This window comes from Haliotis rufescens, unplaced genomic scaffold, assembly GCF_023055435.1.
Source record: "Haliotis rufescens isolate VD_foot unplaced genomic scaffold, xgHalRufe1.0.p SCAF_113, whole genome shotgun sequence".
Lineage (NCBI taxonomy): Eukaryota > Metazoa > Mollusca > Gastropoda > Lepetellida > Haliotidae > Haliotis > Haliotis rufescens.
The window spans coordinates 514,473-537,834 of NW_025963795.1; the positions used below are offsets into that span (position 1 = coordinate 514,473).

At 46.5% G+C, this 23,362-nt stretch overlaps 1 protein-coding gene across 4 annotated transcripts in view; it reads right to left on the reverse strand.

Annotated features, from left to right (window-relative positions):
* The window catches only part of LOC124124729 (unconventional myosin-XVI-like), a 201,040-nt gene that overhangs the window by 71,294 nt on the left and 106,384 nt on the right, over window positions 1–23,362 (reverse strand). For all 4 annotated transcript variants that reach the window (XM_046487972.2, XM_046487973.2, XM_046487971.2 and 1 more), the window contains one exon: window positions 11,966–12,123. In XM_046487972.2, the coding sequence (XP_046343928.1) occupies window positions 11,966–12,123 (158 nt within the window). The remainder of the gene's footprint in view (window positions 1–11,965; window positions 12,124–23,362) is intronic.

The following is a 23,362-nucleotide window of genomic DNA, read 5'->3' on the forward strand; positions in this document are numbered from 1 at the left end:
ACTGTAGGCAGTAGGCAGTAATACTCCATGGCTTTGTTGGGTTTCACTCTCATAGATCTGTACACCACTGTAGGCAGTAGGCAGTAATACTCCATGGCTTTGTTGGGTTTCACTCTCATAGATCTGTACACTACTGTAGGCAGTAGGCAGTAATACTCCAGGGCTTTGTTAGGTTTCACTCTCATAGATCTGTACACGAAAGTAGGCAGTAGGCAGTAATACTCCAGGGCTTTGTTGGATTCACTCTCATAGATCTGTACACCACTGTAGGCTGTAGGCAGTAATACTCCATGGCTTTGTTGGGTTTCACTCTCATAGATCTGTACACCACTGTAGGCTGTAGGCAGTAATACTCCATGGCTTTGTTGGGTTTCACTCTCATAGATCTGTACACCACTGTAGGCAGTAGGCAGTAATACTCCATGGCTTTGTTGGGTTTCACTCTCATAGATCTGTACACCACTGTAGGCAGTAGGCAGTAATACTCCATGGCTTTGTTGGGTTTCACTCTCATAGATCTGTACATCACTGTAGGCAGTAGGCAGTAATACTCCATGGCTTTGTTGGGTTTCACTCTCATAGATCTGAACACTAAAGTAGGCAGTAGGCAGTAATACTCCATGGCTTTGTTAGGTTTCACTCTCATAGATCTGTACACCACTGTAGGCAGTAGGCAGTAATACTCCATGGCTTTGTTGGGTTTCACTCTCATAGATCTGTACACCACTGTAGGCAGTAGGCAGTAATACTCCAGGGCTTTGTTAGGTTTCACTCTCATAGATCTGTACACTAAAGTAGGCAGTAGGCAGTAATACTCCAGGGCTTTGTTGGATTCACTCTCATAGATCTGCACACTACAGTAGGCAGTAGGCAGTAATAGTCCACAGCTTTGTTGGGTTTCACTCTCATAGATCTGTACACCACTGTAGGCAGTAGGCATTAATACTCCATGGCTTTGTTGAATTTCACTCTCATAGATCTGTACACTACTGTAGGCAGTAGGCAGTAATACTCCACAGCTTTGTTGGATTTCACTCTCATAGATCTGTACACTACAGCCTGGTAGTACGTGGTAGGTCTCTGAGTGTTCTAAGAATCTAAAATAACTGTATTTAAAGCAATCATAATTTCATTATGACACAAAATAAACAGAAAATGTAAACAGACAACAAAGACATACCAGTAAGAAAGGAAAAAAATAACCTGACTATATCCCCCAACACACAGAGACACAGACACACAAACACACAGACACACACACACACACAAACAAACAAACGCACACACACACACACAAACATACGCACGCACACACACAGACACAAACACACACACACACACAGAGACACAAACAAACAAATGCACACACACAGAGACACAAACAAACAAATGCACAGACACACACAAACACACGCACGCACACACACAGACACAAACAAACACACACACACACACACAGATATACACAAACACAAACAAACACACACACAGACACAAACACACACACAGAGACACACACACACAAGCACAAACACACACACACACACATCCCAGCGCTGCCCACCCGACACACATTTGTGGATGTGCACTAACCCTTACTTATGAGGATTCAGTCAAACAGTGAAACTCCAGACGAGGAGGATCAGAGAGGAAGTGAATGAGATGAGAGAAGGTATGGAGAGAAAGTGAATGAGATTTCATGACAGAATCGACGACAGCCTCCTTGCAACAAACCTTAGCATAATGAGTTGCCCCGCGGCCGCTGTCGGCCGCCTCCACAGACACACTGGCAGAGTTGCCCATCACCTGACTCCAGTCTACAGTGTGAGATGGATTCTACATCCTGTCTCCTCCATGCTGGCTGCTGTACCCGCAGCTACACATGCTGCACCACAGCACCAGCATCTACACCACGACTGCACCAGCCACTACACTGCGACTGCACCAGCCTCTACACTGCGACTGCACCAGCCTCTAGCTTACAGTCCATGCAGTTCTTGCCATCAACGCCGGCGGAGCAAAGGAGGGGGAGGAGGGGGATGGCTGGATGCTGGGAAACTCATCACTGAGTTCACCACTGTCATTTGTCTTCATCTCTGTTAAAGAGGTTTATCATTTTTCCAAATTCAGCTCCTTGTGGCTGGTGACAAATCTAGTTTGCAGAATTGAGAATTGTATTGATTTGACACTGACTTGTGTTGCGTTGGGGAATCCGCCTGGACAGACCAGCTTGGCCTCTCAGCGAGCTGGGCATCATTTCTTCTGGAATCAATTATGCCAACACTTCTTGTCCTCATGGTGGTGTTACATAACGACATAGAACTTCACCAGGCTTATCACTCAAACGTTGTTTCAACTCGGACTGATGAATATTCATAGCAACAGCGTCAGAAATAAACTCTCTAATTGGCGCCAGGATCACTGCCTGCTCTGATTACACTGCCATTATCTCCTGAATCAATATTGACAGATGTACTGATGAGGAATTTGTCAATAACATATTTCCGTCACCAGGATTCATAATTTTTAGATTCTTTAGACATGTTGACAATCATCAGACAACTGTCTCAGTACACTGCTTTATTTATTTCATCTATTATCCGACAACAATATTACAATATTGGTGATCAAAAGGCTGTCAAATGTGTGCTAACCATGGACTGCCTTAGTGCTTAGAGGAACTACTCCACGACACGAGGAGCCGATTGTCTATCCACACTCCCAGAACCATCATGAAGTTATTCCACTTGATGTGACTTCATTCCCCAGTTGTTCAAAACAGCAGGCAGTATCTCTGTGGTGTAACTGGAAGTGTACTTGAAGCCCCTCTCCCCGCGTTGTCTCACCTGCTGTGTGATCCTAGTTATCTGTGTTCACATCATGCTGCTGCTGTATCATGGCTGCAGGTACTGCTGATAACGGAGAGGGGGACTGTTACAAGGCCACGCCCAGCTTCATCAGCTGCCCCATCACATGTAGATAAAGTAGACCTTCCTTCTGTCAGAGAAATACTTCACAATCTTCGGGCACTCCGCGTGAAGGTCATGGTCATTGCCACCAAGACAGATCAGGACATTGAGCTGAGCATCGGGGTGGGGACACTGAGGTGGGGACTGTATGAGGGAAGCGGGGACACTGAGGTGGGGACTATATGAGGGAGGCGGGGACACTGAGGTGGGGACTGTATGAGGGAGGTGGGGACACTGAGGTGGGGACTGTATGAGGGAAGCGGGGACACTGAGGTGGGGACTATATGAGGGAGGCGGGGACACTGAGGTGGGGACTGTATGAGGGAGGCGGGGACACTGAGGTGGGGACTATATGAGGGAGGCGGGGACACTGAGGTGGGGACTGTATGAGGGAGGTGGGGACACAGAGGTGGGGACTGTATGAGGGAGGCGGGACTGTATGACAGAGGTGGGGCAACAGACAGTCCTAATATCGCTCTGCTGGAGGAACTCTGTTCCACGGAGTTTGTGAGTTTGATGTGGTCTGGAGTTGTTGTCCATGTGGACGGGGCTGGTAGCCAGAGGCCAGTAATAACGTGGTACAACAATAGTATCCTGAAACTGACATCTGACCCTGTGATTATAAATCAACAACGCCAGGGAATAACCAGTCTCGTGTTATCTGCCCAAACAGATTCCATGACCCATCCACTCCCCGCACAGCGACATCGTGCCTGATCCTCCATGACCCATCACGCTCCCCGCACAGCGACATCGTGCCTGATCCTCCATGACCCATCACGCTCCCGGCACAGCGACATCGTGACTGATCCTCCATGACCCATCATGCTCCCCGCACAGCGACATCGTGCCTGATCCTCCATGACCCATCACGCTCCCCGCACAGCGACATCGTGACTGATCCTCCATGACCCATCACGCTCCCCGCACAGCGACATCGTGCCTGATCCTCCTTGACCCATCACGCTCCCGGCACAGCGACATCGTGACTGATCCTCCTTGACCCATCACGCTCCCGGCACAGCGACATCGTGACTGATCCTCCATGACCCATCACGCTCCCCGCACAGCGACATTGTGCCTGATCCTCCTTGACCCATCACGCTCCCGGCACAGGGACATCGTGACTGATCCTCCATGACCCATCACGCTCCCCGCACAGCGACATCGTGCCTGATCCTCCATGACCCATCATGCTCCCCGCACAGCGACATCGTGACTGATCCTCCATGACCCATCACGCTCCCGGCACAGCGACATCGTGACTGATCCTCCATGACCCATCACGCTCCCCGCACAGCGACATCGTGACTGATCCTCCATGACCCATCACGCTCCCCGCACAGCGACATCGTGCCTGATCCTCCATGACCCATCACGCTCCCCGCACAGCGACATCGTGACTGATCCTCCATGACCCATCACGCTCCCGGCACAGCGACATCGTGACTGATCCTCCATGACCCATCACGCTCCCCGCACAGCGACATCGTGCCTGATCCTCCATGACCCATCACGCTCCCCGCACAGCGACATCGTGCCTGATCCTCCATGACCCATCATGCTCCCCGCACAGCGACATCGTGACTGATCCTCCATGACCCATCACGCTCCCGGCACAGCGACATCGTGACTGATCCTCCATGACCCATCATGCTCCCCGCACAGCAACATCGTGCCTGATCCTCCATGACCCATCACGCTCCCCGCACAGCGACATCGTGCCTGATCCTCCATGACCCATCACGCTCCCGGCACAGCGACATCGTGCCTGATCCTCCATGACCCATCACGCTCCCGGCACAGCGACATCGTGACTGATCCTCCATGACCCATCACGCTCCCGGCACAGCGACATCGTGACTGATCCTCCATGACCCATCACGCTCCCGGCACAGCGACATCGTGCCTGATCCTCCATGACCCATCACGCTCCCCGCACAGCGACATCGTGACTGATCCTCCATGACCCATCACGCTCCCCGCACAGCGACATTGTGCCTGATCCTCCTTGACCCATCACGCTCCCCGCACAGCGACATCGTGCCTGATCCTTCATGACCCATCACGCTCCCCGCACAGCGACATTGTGCCTGATCCTCCTTGACCCATCACGCTCCCGGCACAGCGACATCGTGCCTGATCCTCCATGACCCATCACGCTCCTCGCACAGCGACATTGTGCCTGATCCTCCATGACCCATCACGCTCCCCGCACAGCGACATCGTGCCTGATCCTCCATGACCCATCACGCTCCCCGCACAGCGACATCGTGCCTGATCCTCCATGACCCATCACGCTCCCCGCACAGCGACATCGTGACTGATCCTCATCCAATGTGGACAGCGGTATGATGTTCCTGGGCATGTATGCCATGATTCTTTGCTGCCAGCCCCAAATACGCCTGTCTGTGACATGCAACAGGAACCTGCTCTCATCCAATCAGTGGATCTCCCTCCATGTTCTCAGGTTTCAGCCACGTCTCGCCACTGACAGACAGTCCTTGTCAGACAGTTGTCTGTGGACATCAAGTTCTCCTTCAGACAGGGGCTGTGGCAAAGGGTAAATTTATAACTAAATGGTGGTAACCAGCTGACCAACAGCTTTGTCGGACATTACTCTTCCCTCTTCCCTATTTTTCGCCATCTTCCACATTCAGATTATCACCTGGCTATGGTGAAAAAGGATTAAGTCTACAGGTAAAAAATAATTTCAAATTCTGCTTGGACATGCATGTGCTTTGTGTGTCAGAACCGCTACCAGACATTCATATTTTACCTTTGCATATCTGTTCATGTCACTACCAAGAAGCAAATTTTTCAATTATATTCACAGTAGTGTGACAGTGATTAGGGGCTTGCTTTCAGAAGGGTGCACACACAAGAGGGCTTACAGTAACATCACGACTCGATACAGACAGTAACATCACGACTTGATACACACAGTAACATCACGACTTGATACAGACAGTAACATCACGACTTGATACAGACAGTAACATCACGACTTGATACAGACAGTAACAGACAGTAACATCACGACTTGATACAGACAGTAACATCACGACTTGATACAGACAGTAACATCACGACTTTTGATACACACAGTAACATCACGACTTGATACAGACAGTAACATCATGACTTGATACACACAGTAACATCACGACTTGATACAGACAGTAACATCACGACTCGATACAGACAGTAACATCACGACTTGATACAGACAGTAACATCACGACTTGATTCAGACAGTAACATCACGACTTGATACAGGCAGTAACATCACGACTTGATACACACAGTAACATCACGACTTGATACAGACAGTAACATCACGACGTGATACAGACAGTAACATCACGACTTGATACAGGCAGTAACATCACGACTTGATACAGACAGTAACATCACGACTTGATACAGACAGTAACATCACGACTTGATACAGACGGTAACATCACGACTTGATACAGACGGTAACATCACGACTTGATACAGACAGTAACATCACGACTTGATACAGACAGTAACATCACGACTTGATACAGACAGTAACATCACGACTTGATACAGACAGTAACATCACGACTTGATACAGGCATCTTGGGCATGGACCAGGCAGGGCGAGGCGCGCAGGCAGGTTGTGTCTCAGCACATCATATGAACCTAGGTTGCAGTGATTGTGACATTTAAATCAAACTCAATTAGAGTAAATGTTGACAGGATTGAGAAATGTAGCACCCGGCATCTCCAGACCAACTCTCAGTGGACACAAACCTCATCCATGCACACACCCTCCCCCTGTAGACCCTCCCTGTTATAAGGGCTGAGCCCAAAGGAGCAAGTGGAGATCAATATATTTTGAAAAACATAAAGTTTCGCTTCTACATTCGTGCAGCAACACACCGACACTGCAGCTGCTTGAAACTCCTCCAACTGGAGGCATGTCACTGACTCACTGCAACACTCAATCAGGTCCATCAACAACATGCTGGATGCAGCACAAGATAAAGATGTCATCACCTGTGACTAATATGATCTAAACAACCATAACACTTACAATCTGTGACTACTGTTGTATAAACAACCATAACACTTACAATCTGTGATTACATTTGTATAAACAACCATAACACCTACAATCTGTGACTACATTTGTATAAACAACCATAATACTTACAATCTGTGATTACATTTGTATAAACAACCATAACACCTACAATCTGTGACTACATTTGTATAAACAACCATAACACCTACAATCTGTGACTACATTTGTATAAACAACCATAACACTTACAATCTGTGACTACTGTTGTATAAACAACCATAACACTTACAATCTGTGACTGCTGTTGTATAAACAACCATAATACTTACAATCTGTGACTACATTTGTATAAACAACCATAATACTTACAATCTGTGATTACATTTGTATAAACAACCATAACACTTACAATCTGTGACTACATTTGTATAAACAACCATAACACTTACAATCTGTGACTACATTTGTATAAACAACCATAACACTTACAATCTGTGACAACTGTTGTATAAACAACCATAACACTTACAATCTGTGACTACTGTTGTATAAACAACCATAACACTTACAATCTGTGACTACTGTTGTATAAACAACCATAATACTTACAATCTGTGACTACATTTGTATAAACAACCATAATACTTACAATCTGTGATTACATTTGTATAAACAACCATAACACCTACAATCTGTGACTACATTTGTATAAACAACCATAACACTTACAATCTGTGACTACATTTGTATAAACAACCATAACACTTACAATCTGTGACAATTGTTGTATAAACAACCATAACACTTACAATCTGTGACTACTGTTGTATAAACAACCATAACACTTACAATCTGTGACTACTGTTGTATAAACACCCATAACACTTACAATCTGTGACTACTGTTGTATAAACAACCATAACACTTACAATCTGTGACTACTATTGTATATACAACCATAACACCTACAATCTGTGACTACATTTGTATATACAACCATAACACTTACAATCTGTGACTACATTTGTATAAACAACCATAACACTTACAATCTGTGACTACTGTTGTATAAACAACCATAACACTTACAATCTGTGACTACTGTTGTATAAACAACCATAACACTTACAATCTGTGACTACTGTTGTATAAACAACCATAACACTTACAATCTGTGACTACTGTTGTATAAACAACCATAAACTTACAATCTGTGACTACTGTTGTATAAACAACCATAAACTTACAATCTGTGACTAGTGTTGTATAAACACCCATAACACTTACAATCTGTGACTACTGTTGTATAAACAACCATAACACTTACAATCTGTGACTACTGTTGTATAAACAACCATAACACTTACAATCTGTGACTTCATTTGTATAAACAACCATAACACTTACAATCTGTGACTACTATTGTATGAACAACCATAACACTTACAATCTGTGACAACATTTGTATAAACAACCATAACACTTACAATCTGTGACTACTGTTGTATAAACCATAACACTTACAATCTGTGACTACCGTTGTATAAACAACAATAAAACTTACAATCTGTGACTACTGTTGTATAAACAACCACAACACTTACAATCTGTGACTACTATTGTATAAACAACCATAACACTTACAATCTGTGACTAATATTATCTTTAAAGCCATAACACTTACAATCTGTGACTTCTATTGTATAAACAACCAAAACACTTACAATCTGTGACTACTGTTGTATAAACATCTAGCTGAGATGCGTGTCTACTGTTTCTGTAGCTATTTCAGGTCTATCCTGGTGGAACAACTGTAACTATCTCAGGTCTATCCTGGTGGAACAACTGTAACTATTTCAGGTCTATCCTGGTGGAACAACTGTAACTATCTCAGGTCTATCCTGCTGGAACAACTGTAACGGTCTCAGGTCTATCCTGATGGAACAACTGTGGCTATCTCAGGTCTATCCTGGTGGAACAACTGTAACTATCTCAGGTCTATCCTGGTGAAACAACTGTAACTATCTCAGGTCTATCCTGGTGGAACAACTGTAACTATCTCAGGTCTATCCTGGTGAAACAACTGTAACTATCTCAGGTCTATCCTGGTGGAACAACTGTAACTATCTCAGGTCTATCCTGGTGGAACAAATGCAGCTATATCAGGTCTATCCTGGTGGAACAACTGTGGCTATCTCAGGTCTATCCTGGTGGAACAACTGTAACTATCTCAGGTCTATCCTGGTGAAACAACTGTAACTATCTCAGGTCTATCCTGGTGGAACAACTGTAACTATCTCAGGTCTATCCTGGTGGAACAAATGCAGCTATATCAGGTCTATCCTGGTGGAACAACTGTGGCTATCTCAGGTCTATCCTGGTGGAACAACTGTAACTATCTCAGGTCTATCCTGGTGGAACAACTGTGGCTATCTCAGGTCTATCCTGGTGAAACAACTGTAACTATCTCAGGTCTATCCTGGTGTGGAACAACTGTAACTATCTCAGGTCTATCCTGGTGGAACAACTGTGGCTATCTCAGGTCTATCCTGGTGGAACAACTGTAACTATCTCAGGTCTATCCTGGTGGAACAACTGTGGCTATCTCAGGTCTATCCTTGTGAAACAACTCTAACTATCTCAGGTCTATCCTGGTGGAACAACTGTAACTATCTCAGGTCTATCCTGGTGGAACAACTGTGGCTATCTCAGGTCTATCCTGGTGGAACAACTGTAACTATCTCAGGTCTATCCTGGTGGAACAACTGTAACTTTCTCAGGTCTATTATGGTAAAACAACTGTAACTATCTCAGGTCTATCCTGGTGAAACAACTGTAACTATCTCAGGTCTATCCTGGTGGAACAACTGTAACTTTCTCAGGTCTATTATGGTGAAACAACTGTAACTATCTCAGGTCTATCCTGGTGGAACAACTGTGGCTATCTCAGGTCTATCCTGGTGAAACAACTGTGGCTATCTCAGGTCTATCCTGGTGGAACAACTGTAACTATCTCAGGTCTATCCTGGTGGAACAACTGTAACTATCTCAGGTCTATCCTGGTGGAACTGTAACTATCTCAGGTCTATCCTGCTGGAACAACTGTGGCTATCTCAGGTCTATCCTTGTGAAACAACTGTAACTATCTCAGGTCTATCCTGGTGGAACAACTGTAACTATCTCAGGTCTATCCTGGTGGAACAACTGTGGCTATCTCAGGTCTATCCTGGTGGAACAACTGTAACTATCTCAGGTCTATCCTGGTGGAACAACTGTAACTTTCTCAGGTCTATCCTGGTGGAACAACTGTAACTATCTCAGGTCTATCCTGGTGGAACAACTGTAACTATCTCAGGTCTATCCTGGTGAAACAACTGTAACTATCTCAGGTCTATCCTGGTGGAACAACTGTAACTATCTCAGGTCTATCCTGGTGGAACAACTGTAACTATCTCAGGTCTATCCTGGTGGAACAACTGTAACTATCTCAGGTCTATCCTGGTGGAACAACTGTAACTATCTCAGGTCTATCCTGGTAGAACAACTGTAACTATCTCAGGTCTATCCTGGTGAAACAACTGTAAGTATCTCAGGTCTATCCTGGTGGAACAACTGTAACTATCTCAGGTCTATCCAGGTGGAACAACTGTAACTATCTCAGGTCTATCCTGGTGGAACAACTGTAACTATCTCAGGTCTATCCTGGTGAAACAACTGTAACTATCTCAGGTCTATCCTGGTGGAACAACTGTAACTATCTCAGGTCTATCCTGGTAGAACAACTGTAACTATCTCAGGTCTGTCATGGTGAAACAACTGTAACTATCTCAGGTCTATCCTGGTGGAACAACTGTAACTATCTCAGGTCTATCCTGGTGGAACAACTGTAACTATCTCAGGTCTATCCCGGTGGAACAACTGTAACTATCTCAGGTCTATCCTGGTGGAACAACTGTAACTATCTCAGGTCTATCCTGGTGAAACAACTGTAACTATCTCAGGTCTATCCTGGTGAAACAACTGTAACTATCTCAGGTCTATCCTGGTGTGGAACAACTGTAACTATCTCAGGTCTATCCTGGTGGAACAACTGTAACTATCTCAGGTCTATCCTGGTAGAACAACTGTAACTATCTCAGGTCTATCCTGGTGGAACAACTGTAACTGTCTCAGGTCTATTATGGTGAAACAACTGTAACTATCTCAGGTCTATCCTGGTGGAACAACTGTAACTCAGGTCTATCCTGGTGGAACAACTGTAACTATCTCAGGTCTATCCTGGTGGAACAACTGTAACTATCTCAGGTCTATCCTGGTGGAACAACTGTAACTATCTCAGGTCTATCCTGGTGGAACAACTGTAACTATCTCAGGTCTATCCTGGTAGAACAACTGTAACTATCTCAGGTCTATCCTGGTGAAACAACTGTAAGTATCTCAGGTCTATCCTGGTGGAACAACTGTAACTATCTCAGGTCTATCCAGGTGGAACAACTGTAACTATCTCAGGTCTATCCTGGTGGAACAACTGTAACTATCTCAGGTCTATCCTGGTGAAACAACTGTAACTATCTCAGGTCTATCCTGGTGGAACAACTGTAACTATCTCAGGTCTATCATGGTAGAACAACTGTAACTATCTCAGGTCTGTCATGGTGAAACAACTGTAACTATCTCAGGTCTATCCTGGTGGAACAACTGTAACTATCTCAGGTCTATCCTGGTGGAACAACTGTAACTATCTCAGGTCTATCCCGGTGGAACAACTGTAACTATCTCAGGTCTATCCTGGTGGAACAACTGTAACTATCTCAGGTCTATCCTGGTGGAACAACTGTAACTATCTCAGGTCTATCCTGGTGGAACAACTGTAACTATCTCAGGTCTATTATTGTGGATATGACACTTCTGCTACTCTGACAGTGAATGGTCGTGTTACCTTGTGACCGTTGGCTGGGATGGTTTCATAGAAGCCATAGTACATGTCCCTCGGGGAGGGGGGGAACTGCCGCGGCGAGTCCATGTCCTCCGGTTGGGGGCCAGCAGTTAGTGTCGTCCCTGACGTTGATGCACCATCACGGTACCACTCCTCGTCACCTGCAAACATCCAAACAGCCATTTGATTACCAACAATAAAGACACAACACTGTAAATTAGTGTAATGTACTCTGAAGCAGTTAACACAGCATCCTACACTGTATGTTCATATATTGTACATCATCTTGCATAAATAATAAATATACATACTCTGGAAAAACAAACAAATCAGAAGTCAAATCATAAATATCTGACAGTGTTGCCGACATCCATACAAAATTAATACAAAAGATGAACTGGTCATTTCTGCATGGATTGGGCCTGATTGTGTGGTGTATTGCAGAAATCTGATAAAAAGATGAAAAATTGCAAAAACACAACCATGTGGGAAACTGGCACCGAAACAACCATTCTGACATGCATCTGCAACATCACTTGTTGGGCTATATAAACGTGGGTTTTCATTTGCATGCCATCATAATGTCACAGCAAGTGAACAGGTAGCATGTCGGCAACAACCACAGAACCTCCGACAGTTGGCACAAGCACTGCAGACAGGGTGGTGAACATTCCCCAGGCAACAACCACAGAACCTCCGACAGTTGGCACAAGCACTGCAGACAGGGTGGTGAACTTTCCCCAGGCAACAACCACAACCTCCGACAGTTGGCACAAACACTGCAGACAGGGTGGTGAACATTCCCCAGGCAACAACCACAGAACCTCCGACAGTTGGCACAAGCACTTCAGACAGGGTGGTGAACATTCCCCAGGCAACAACCACAGAACCTTCGACAGTTGGCACAAGCACTGCAGACAGGGTGGTGAACATTCCCCAGGCAACAACCACAGAACCTCCGACAGTTGGCACAAGCACTGCAGACAGGGTGGTGAACATTCCCCAGGCAACAACCACAACCTCTGACAGTTGGCACAAGCACTGCAGACAGGGTGGTGAACATTCCCCAGGCAACAACCACAACCTCCGACAGTTGGCACAAGCACTGCAGACAGGGTGGTGAACATTCCCCAGGCAACAACCACAGAACCTCCGACAGTTGGCACAAGCACTGCAGACAGGGTGGTGAACATTCCCCAGGCAACAACCACAACCTACGACAGTTGGCACAAGCACTGCAGACAGGGTGGTGAACATTCCCCAGGCAACAACCACAGAACCTCCGACAGTTGGCACAAGCACTGCAGACAGGGTGGTGAACATTCCCCAGGCAACAACCACAGAACCTCCGACAGTTGGCACAAGCACTGCAGACAGGGTGGTGAACATTACCCAGGCAACAACCACAGAACCTCCGACAGTTGGCACAAGCACTGCAGACAGGGTAGTGAACATTCCCCAGGCAACAACCACAGAACCTCCGACAGTTGGCACAAGCACTGCAGACAGGGTGGTGAACATTCCCCAGGCAACAACCACAGAACCTCCGACAGTTGGCACAAGCACTGCAGACAGGGTGGTGAACATTCCCCAGGCAACAACCACAGAACCTCCGACAGTTGGCACAAGCACTGCAGACAGGGTGGTGAACATTCCCCAGGCAACAACCACAGAACCTCCGACAGTTGGCACAAGCACTGCAGACAGGGTGGTGAACATTCCCCAGGCAACAACCACAGAACCTCCGACAGTTGGCACAAGCACTCCAGACAGGGTAGTGAACATTCCCCAGGCAACAACCACAACCTCCGACAGTTGGCACAAGCATTGAGACAGGGTGGTGAACATTCCCCAGGCAACAACCACAACCTCCGACAGTTGGCACAAGCACTGCAGACAGGGTGGTGAACATTCCCCAGGCAACAACCACAGAACCTCCGACAGTTGGCACAAGCACTGCAGACAGGGTGGTGAACATTCCCCAGGCAACAACCACAACCTCCGACAGTTGGCAGAAGCACTGCAGACAGGGTGGTGAACATTCCCCAGGCAACAACCACAGAACCTCCGACAGTTGGCACAAGCACTACAGACAGGGTGGTGAATATTCCCCAGGCAACAACCACAACCTCCGACAGTTGGCACAAGCACTGCAGACAGGGTGGTGAACATTCCCCAGGCAACAACCACAGAACCTCCGACAGTTGGCACAAGCACTGCAGACAGGGTGGTGAACTTTCCCCAGGCAACAACCACAACCTCCGACAGTTGGCACAAACACTGCAGACAGGGTGGTGAACATTCCCCAGGCAACAACCACAGAACCTCCGACAGTTGGCACAAGCACTTCAGACAGGGTGGTGAACATTCCCCAGGCAACAACCACAGAACCTCCGACAGTTGGCACAAGCACTGCAGACAGGGTGGTGAACATTCCCCAGGCAACAACCACAGAACCTCCGACAGTTGGCACAAGCACTGCAGACAGGGTGGTGAACATTCCCCAGGCAACAACCACAGAACCTCCGACAGTTGGCACAAGCACTGCAGACAGGGTGGTGAACATTCCCCAGGCAACAACCACAGAACCTCCGACAGTTGGCACAAGCACTGCAGACAGGGTGGTGAACATTCCCCAGGCAACAACCACAGAACCTCCGACAGTTGGCACAAGCACTGCAGACAGGGTGGTGAACATTCCCCAGGCAACAACCACAGAACCTCCGACAGTTGGCACAAGCACTGCAGACAGGGTGGTGAACATTCCCAAGGCAACAACCACAGAACCTCCGACAGTTGGCACAAGCACTCCAGACAGGGTGGTGAACATTCCCCAGGCAACAACCACAACCTCCGCCGGTTCGCACAAGCACTGCAGACAGGGTGGTGAACATTCCCCAGGCAACAACCACAGAACCTCCGACAGTTGGCACAAGCACTGCAGACAGGGTGGTGAACATTCCCCAGGCAACAACCACAACCTCCGACAGTTGGCACAAGCACTGCAGACAGGGTGGTGAACATTCCCCAGGCAACAACCACAGAACCTCCGACAGTTGGCACAAGCACTGCAGACAGGGTGGTGAACATTCCCCAGGCAACAACCACAACCTCCGACAGTTGGCACAAGTACTGCAGACAGGGTGGTGAACATTCCCCAGGCAACAACCACAGAACCTCCGACAGTTGGCACAAGCACTTCAGACAGGGTGGTGAACATTCCCCAGGCAACAACCACAACCTCCGACAGTTGGCACAAGCACTGCAGACAGGGTGGTGAACATTCCCCAGGCAACAACCACAGAACCTCCGACAGTTGGCACAAGCACTCCAGACAGGGTGGTGAACATTCCCCAGGCAACAACCACAGAACCTCCGACAGTTGGCACAAGCACTGCAGACAGGGTGGTGAACATTCCCCAGGCAACAACCACAGAACCTCCGACAGTTGGCACAAGCACTGCAGACAGGGTGGTGAACATTCCCCAGGCAACAACCACAGAACCTCCGACAGTTGGCACAAGTACTGCAGACAGGGTGGTGAACATTCCCCAGGCAACAACCACAGAACCTCCGGCAGTTGGCACAAGCACTGCAGACAGGGTGGTGAACATTCCCCAGGCAACAACCACAGAACCTCCGACAGTTGGCACAAGCACTGCAGACAGGGTGGTGAACATTCCCCAGGCAACAACCACAACCTCCGACAGTTGGCACAAGCACTGCAGACAGGGTGGTGAACATTCCCCAGGCAACAACCACAGAACCTCCGACAGTTGGCACAAGCACTGCAGACAGGGTGGTGAACATTCCCCAGGCAACAACCACAGAACCTCCGACAGTTGGCACAAGCACTGCAGACAGGGTGGTGAACATTCCCCAGGCAACAACCACAGAACCTCCGACAGTTGGCACAAGCACTGCAGACAGGGTAGTGAACATTCCCCAGGCAACAACCACAGAACCTCCGACAGTTGGCACAAGCACTGCAGACAGGGTGGTGAACATTCCCCAGGCAACAACCACAGAACCTCCGACAGTTGGCACAAGCACTGCAGACAGGGTGGTGAACATTCCCCAGGCAACAACCACAGAACCTCCGACAGTTGGCACAAGCACTGCAGACAGGGTGGTGAACATTCCCCAGGCAACAACCACAGAACCTCCGACAGTTGGCACAAGCACTGCAGACAGGGTGGTGAACATTCCCCAGGCAACAACCACAGAACCTCCGACAGTTGGCACAAGCACTGCAGACAGGGTGGTGAACATTCCCCAGGCAACAACCACAGAACCTCCGACAGTTGGCACAAGCACTCCAGACAGGTAGTGAACATTCCCCAGGCAACAACCACAGAACCTCTGACAGTTGGCACAAGCACTGCAGACAGGGTAGTGAACATTCCCCAGGCAACAACCACACACAGAACCTCCGACAGTTGGCACAAGCACTGCAGACAGGGTGGTGAACATTCCCCAGGCCACAATTCAGGATCTGATTGTTTCATGGAATCACGATGAGAGTCAGGTTTGGACTCTTCTGGTGGTTATACAAGATGTTGCAAACAGATGACCTTCACCATGAAAATATACTGTTCCATGTGACTCTTCTGGTGGTTATACAAGATATTGCAAACAGATGACCTTCACCATGAAAATATACTGTTCCATGTGACTCTTCTGGTGGTTATACAAGATATTGCAAACAGATGACCTTCACCATGAAAATATACTGTTCCATGTGTGCCATTTATAAAATATACATCTGAAATTATTTTGCGTTTCTTTTTTTGCACAGTATATACTAGAAGCAAGACAAGCAATCATTAAGACTTTCAACATATTCCAACAAGTTTGTCACACAGGGTGTGAGGGTGGGTCAGTTGTGATCAGTGTTTCTGCTCCTGTTTCCAGTTTTCAATGAAACGGTTCATCTGAACACTACACTCACACACAGCCCGAGGCCCTGTCACAGCTGACACTGATCTGGCACTTAGGGCTGTCAACTGCCCATCACAACAATTACACCAAACACATGTTTCCAGTCAGTGTCTTCAAACAGCCAGTCAGCCAGCTACTGGTAAATCTACACTGCAGCCAGAACACATGTCAAGCTCCCAGCTACTGGTGACTCTACACTGCAGCCAGGAGGCATGTCCCAGCTACTGGAGACTCTACACTGCAGCCTGGAGGCATGTCCCAGCTACTGGTGACTCTACACTGCAGCAAGGAGGCATGTCCCAGCTACTGGTGACTCTACACTGCAGCCTGGAGGCATGTCCCAGCTACTGGTGACTCTACACTGCAGCCAGAACACATGTCCAGCTCCCAGCTACTGGTGACTCTACACTGCAGCCAGGAGGCATGTCCCAGCTACTGGAGACTGTACACTGCAGCCTGGAGGCATGTCCCAGCTACTGGAGACTCTACACTGCAGCCAGAACACATGTCGAGCTCCCAGCTACTCCAGACTCTACACTGCAGCCTGGAGGCATGTCCCAGCTACTGGTGACTCTACACTGCAGCCAGAACACATGTCCAGCTCCCAGCTACTCCAGACTCTACACTGCAGCCTGGAGGCATGTCCCAGCTACTGGTAAATCTACACTGCAGCCAGAACACATGTCCAGCTCCCAGCCACTGGTGACTCTACACTGCAGCCTGGAGGCATGTCCCAGCTACTGGAGACTCTACACTGCAGCCTGGAGGCATGTCCCAGCTACTGGAGACTGTACACTGCAGCCTGGAGGCATGTCCCAGCTACTGGAGACTCTACACTGCAGCCTGGAGGCATGTCCCAGCTACTGGAGACTCTACACTGCAGCCAGGAGGCATGTCCCAGCTACTGGAGACTCTACACTGCAGCCTGGAGGCATGTCCCAGCTACTGGAGACTCTACACTGCAGCCTGGAGGCATGTCCCAGCTACTGGAGACTCTACACTGCAGCCTGGAGGCATGTGCCAGCTACTGGAGACTCTACACTGCAGCCTGGAGGCATGTCCCAGCTACTGGAGACTCTACACTGCAGCCTGGAGGCATGTCCCAGCTACTGGAGACTCTACACTGCAGCCTGGAGGCATGTCCCAGCTACTGGAGACTGTACACTGCAGCCTGGAGGCATGTCCCAGCTACTGGAGACTCTACACTGCAGCCTGGAGGCATGTCCCAGCTACTGGAGATTCTACACTGCAGCCTGGAGGCATGTCCCAGCTACTGGAGACTCTACACTGCAGCCTGGAGGCATGTCCCAGCTACTGGAGACTCTACACTGCAGCCTGGAGGCATGTCCCAGCTACTGGAGACTCTACACTGCAGCCTGGAGGCATGTCCCAGCTACTGGAGACTCTACACTGCAGCCAGGAGGCATGTCCCAGCTACTGGAGACTCTACACTGCAGCCTGGAGGCATGTCCCAGCTACTGGAGACTCTACACTGCAGACAGGAGGCATGTCCCAGCTACTGGAGACTCTACACTGCAGCCTGGAGGCATGTCCAAGCTACTGGTGACTCTACACTGCAGCCAGGAGGCATGTCCCAGCTACTGGAGACTCTACACTGCAGCCTGGAGGCATGTCCCAGCTACTGGTGACTCTACACTGCAGCCAGGAGGCATGTCCCAGCTACTGGTGACTCTACACTGCAGCCTGGAGGCATGTCCCAGCTACTGGAGACTGTACACTGCAGCCTGGAGGCATGTCCCAGCTACTGGTGACTCTACACTGCAGCCTGGAGGCATGTCCACTCAGGTGGTCATTATAATGCTATATAGCATGACAAATCATAGGGGATTATAATCCTATGTAGCATGACACCAAAGGGGTTTATAATCCTATGTAGCATGACATATCAAAGGGGATTATAATCCTATATAGTTATAACCATCAAAGGGGATTATAATCCTATATAGGACACATCAAAGGGTAAAATAATCCTATATAGCAGGACACAGAAAGGATTATAATCCTATATAGCAGGACAGAGAAAGGATTATAATCCTATATAGCAGGACAGAGAAAGGATTATAATCCTATATAGCAGGACACAGAAAGGATTATAATCCTTTATAGCAGGACACAGAAAGGATTATAATCCTATATAGCAGGGCACATAACATAAATATAATCCTAATTCAAGTAATCTGTGAGGTTGTAGTTGAAGCAGTATTTTGTCACACTAAATTCGGTTTGCTGTCCCTTATAAGTACAATGTGAGCTTGTAAGCTGGTGCATCTTCATCTATCCGTGTACCCTCAATATATTGCTGGACTATTTATTATGTTTAGAATGATCAGTTGAGTGTGGTGAATGTGGCAGTATGGCAGTATGGTAGCATGGCAACACAATGTACATGTATAATGTGTACATGTCTCAAGCAAACATAATTGTATTATGATTACAGTTAAATGTGTAAATACTGTTAGTTTATGATAATACATAACCAGGTTGGATTGTTCTGACGTTTGGTTTTACGTATTGTGTATACACGATATACATGTATTTTTACATTATAGTGAAAAATCTAAACCTCCGCAATCCCCCCATTCATATTCTGAGTTGGGATAAGCTATTGAACTTGTTTTGTGATTAGTACTTACACTGTAGATATCGCTGCAATGAAATTACATCACAATGCTTTGCAGACCATTGTGACGTCACTGATTACCATGACGTCACAATCAAATGACATCACTAATGGCTCTGCTACTGAAGCTGTTAGCAGTACTTTTTACACTGAAAACACTGCTAATTACTGTCTACAAATTGAAAAAGTTGGAAGAATGATGTTGGATGATATATAAAATCTCACCCTCGTGTCTTTTGATATCAAATATATCAACACTCGTTGATAAAAGTGGCAAAAATCCTCGGCAAGCCTTGGAATTTTTCCACTTTTATCAACTTCTGTTGATATATTTCATATCAAAAGACACTCGGGTGAGATTCTCTATATAGCGGGACACGTCAGGAGGGCATTATAATCCTATATAGCAGGACACGTCGGGAGGGCATTTTAATCCTATATCGCAGGACATATCAGAAAGGGTAATTATCCTATATATAGCAGGACATTTCAGGAGGGAATTTAATCCTATATACTTATGGTAGGACATATCAGAAAGGATTATAATCCCATATAGCAGGACACGTCAGGAGGGCATTATAATCCTATATAGCAGGACATATGATATAACTCTACTGTTGGTCACGGTAACGTTTTACTGAGACCAAGTGCTGGACACAAGTCTGTTTCTGCAGAACTATCTTCAGTTGCACGGAGACTGCTTTCTATCAGTACCACCATTATAGCACGACAAGGACAAGGAGTGTATACTTACTCTCTGGGAATACAGTCACTAATCTGACGGTATGGTGCGACACAGTGGACGACTGAGCTGTTACTGCCGCCTGACAAGTGTATCAGAGAGCGGCACAGAGCACTGTCAGTCTGTGTTGGGAAACAATCTAACATCTCTGACTCGGTTTCCTCTCAGTGAGGAGCTACTTCCTCCTGTTTTTTCCTGCTGAGAATTCCTGTGCCCTATCCTACAGACATCAATGTCCACAACGCACTTTCTGCATATCTCAGCTCTTCATGAATGTTACATCAGACAAAAGCCCTAAATATCTGTTACATCAGACACAAGCCCTAAATATCTGTTACATCAGACACAAGCCCTAAATATCTGTTACATCAGACACAAGCCCTAAATATCTGTTACATCAGACACAAGCCCTACATATCTGTTACATCAGACACAAGCCCTAAATATCTGTTACATCAGACACAAGCCCTAAATATCTGTTACATCAGACACAAGCCCTACATATCTGTTACATCAGACACAAGCCCTACATATCTATTACATCAGACACAAGCCCTAAATATCTGTTACATCAGACACAAGCCCTAAATATCTGTTACATCAGACACAAGCCCTAAATATCTGTTACATCAGACACAAGCGCTAAATATCTGTTACATCAGACACAAGTTTTATATATCTGTTACATCAGACACAAGCCACAAATATCTGTTACATCAGACACAAGCCACAAATATCTGTTACATCAGACACAAGCCCTAAATATCTGTTACATCAGACACAAGTGCTAAATATCTGTTACATCAGACACAAGTTTTATATATCTGTTACATCAGACACAAGCCACAAATATCTGTTACATCAGACACAAGCTACAAATATCTGTTACATCAGACACAAGCCCTAAATATCTGTTACATCAGACACAAGCGCTAAATATCTGTTACATCAGACACAAGTTTTATATATCTGTTACATCAGACACAAGCCACAAATATCTGTTACATCAGACACAAGCCACAAATATCTGTTACATCAGACACAAGCCCTAAATATCTGTTACATCAGACACAAATGCTAAATATCTGTTACACCAGATTCAAGCCCAAAATATCTGTTACATCAGACACAAATGCTAAATATCAGTTACACCAGATTTTAGCCCAAAATATCTGATACATCATACACAAGTGCTAAATATCTGTTAGACCAGATTCAAGCCCAAAATATCTGTTACATCAGACACAAGTTTTATATATATGTTACATCAGATGTCAAGACGCTGTCAGCCTGATCCCCAGTGTGATAATGCCGTGATGTCAAGACGCTGTCAGCCTGATCCCCAGTTTGATAATGCCGTGATGTCAAGACGCTGTCGGCCTGATCCCCAGTGTGATAATGCCGTGATGTCAAGACGCTGTCAGCCTGATCCCCAGTGTGATAATGCCGTGATGTCAAGACACTGTCGGCCTGATCCCCAGTGTGATAATGCCGTGATGTCAAGAGGCTGTCAGCCTGATCCTCAGTGTAGTAATGCCGTGATGTCAAGACGCGGTCAGCCTGATCCCCAGTGTGATAATGCCGTGATGTCAAGACACTGTCGGCCTGATCCCCAGTGTGATAATGCCGTGATGTCAAGACACTGTCGGCCTGATCCCCAGTGTGATAATGCCGTGATGTCAAGACGCTGACAGCCTGATCCCCAGTGTGATAATGCCGTGATGTCAAGACGCTGTCGGTCTGATCCCCAGTGTGATAATACTGTGATGTCAAGACGCTGTCAGCCTGATCCCCAGTGTGATAATGCCGTGATGTCAAGATGCTGTCAGCCTGATCCCCAGTGTGATAATGGTGTTATGTCAAGACGCTGTCGGCCTGATCCCCAGTGTGATAATGGTGTTATGTCAAGACGCTGTCAGCCTGATCCCCAGTGTGATAATGGTGTTATGTCAAGACGCTGTCAGCCTGATCCCCAGTGTGATAATGGTGTTATGTCAAGACGCTGTCAGCCTGATCCCCAGTGTGATAATGCTGTGATGTCAAGATGCTGTCAGCCTGATCCCCAGTGTGATAATGCTGTGATGTCAAGACGCTGTCGGCCTGATCCCCATTGTGATAATGCTGTGATGTCAAGACGCTGTCAGTCTGATCCCCAGTGTGATAATGCTGTGATGTCAAGATGCTGTCAGCCTGGGCCTAGATTTTCGAAACGATCTTAGCTAAGATAAATCTTAACAACTTACGTTCAAAGATAAGATATCTTAAGGTTAAGATAAGATCGATTTTCGAAACTATCGTAAACCTGTCGCAGATCGTTCAGAGTTACGATACCTATCGTAACTCTGACAGAGAACTCATTTGTGTTAGAGATTGAAAAAGCGGGGTATTTCCCAATGACGTCACGGGGATTTCCCAGCTGCTGACAACATATATAAGTGACAGGGAATTCATGATCACATTGTCAGGTGACATTGTTTAACATGCACATATTTGAGTGAAATTCTGTACAATCCTTCACGTTTTGTTTTTATGATAAATGATGCCATGACTACCCGAACACAAATAGCATTCGTGTGCCATGCAATAGCATTTTTCAAAACCAATAAATGCTATAATTATAAGTGTAGTGTTACCACACTCTATCTATTAGAATTGAAATAATGTGCGAAAAGATCCTTCACTATTTTCCCTACAAATGGCCCTCTCGTGAGTGCGCAGAACTGTATGATATAAACACATTGCGTACAAAGTCAAGGACGAAATTAACGCTATTCTAAATGACAATGACGAGACCTTTGATAGAATCAATCTAAGCTTGTTAAGTTTGTTTGGTATTTATGTATCCAATAAATTTCACGAATTAACCAAGGCCTTAAATACAATATCAAGCTATTATTATTTAGATGATGAAATATTTTTTTTATCTATCTAGATCCATAATTATTTTCAAAATTTAAAAGTGACACTAATTTTCGCTCGCAAAGACACCTTCCGTTTATATCCTTCCGAAATTATCGAAAAGGTATGTTGTTTCACACTTCTTCAGCATGGACTCGGATTGAAATATATTGTAAGC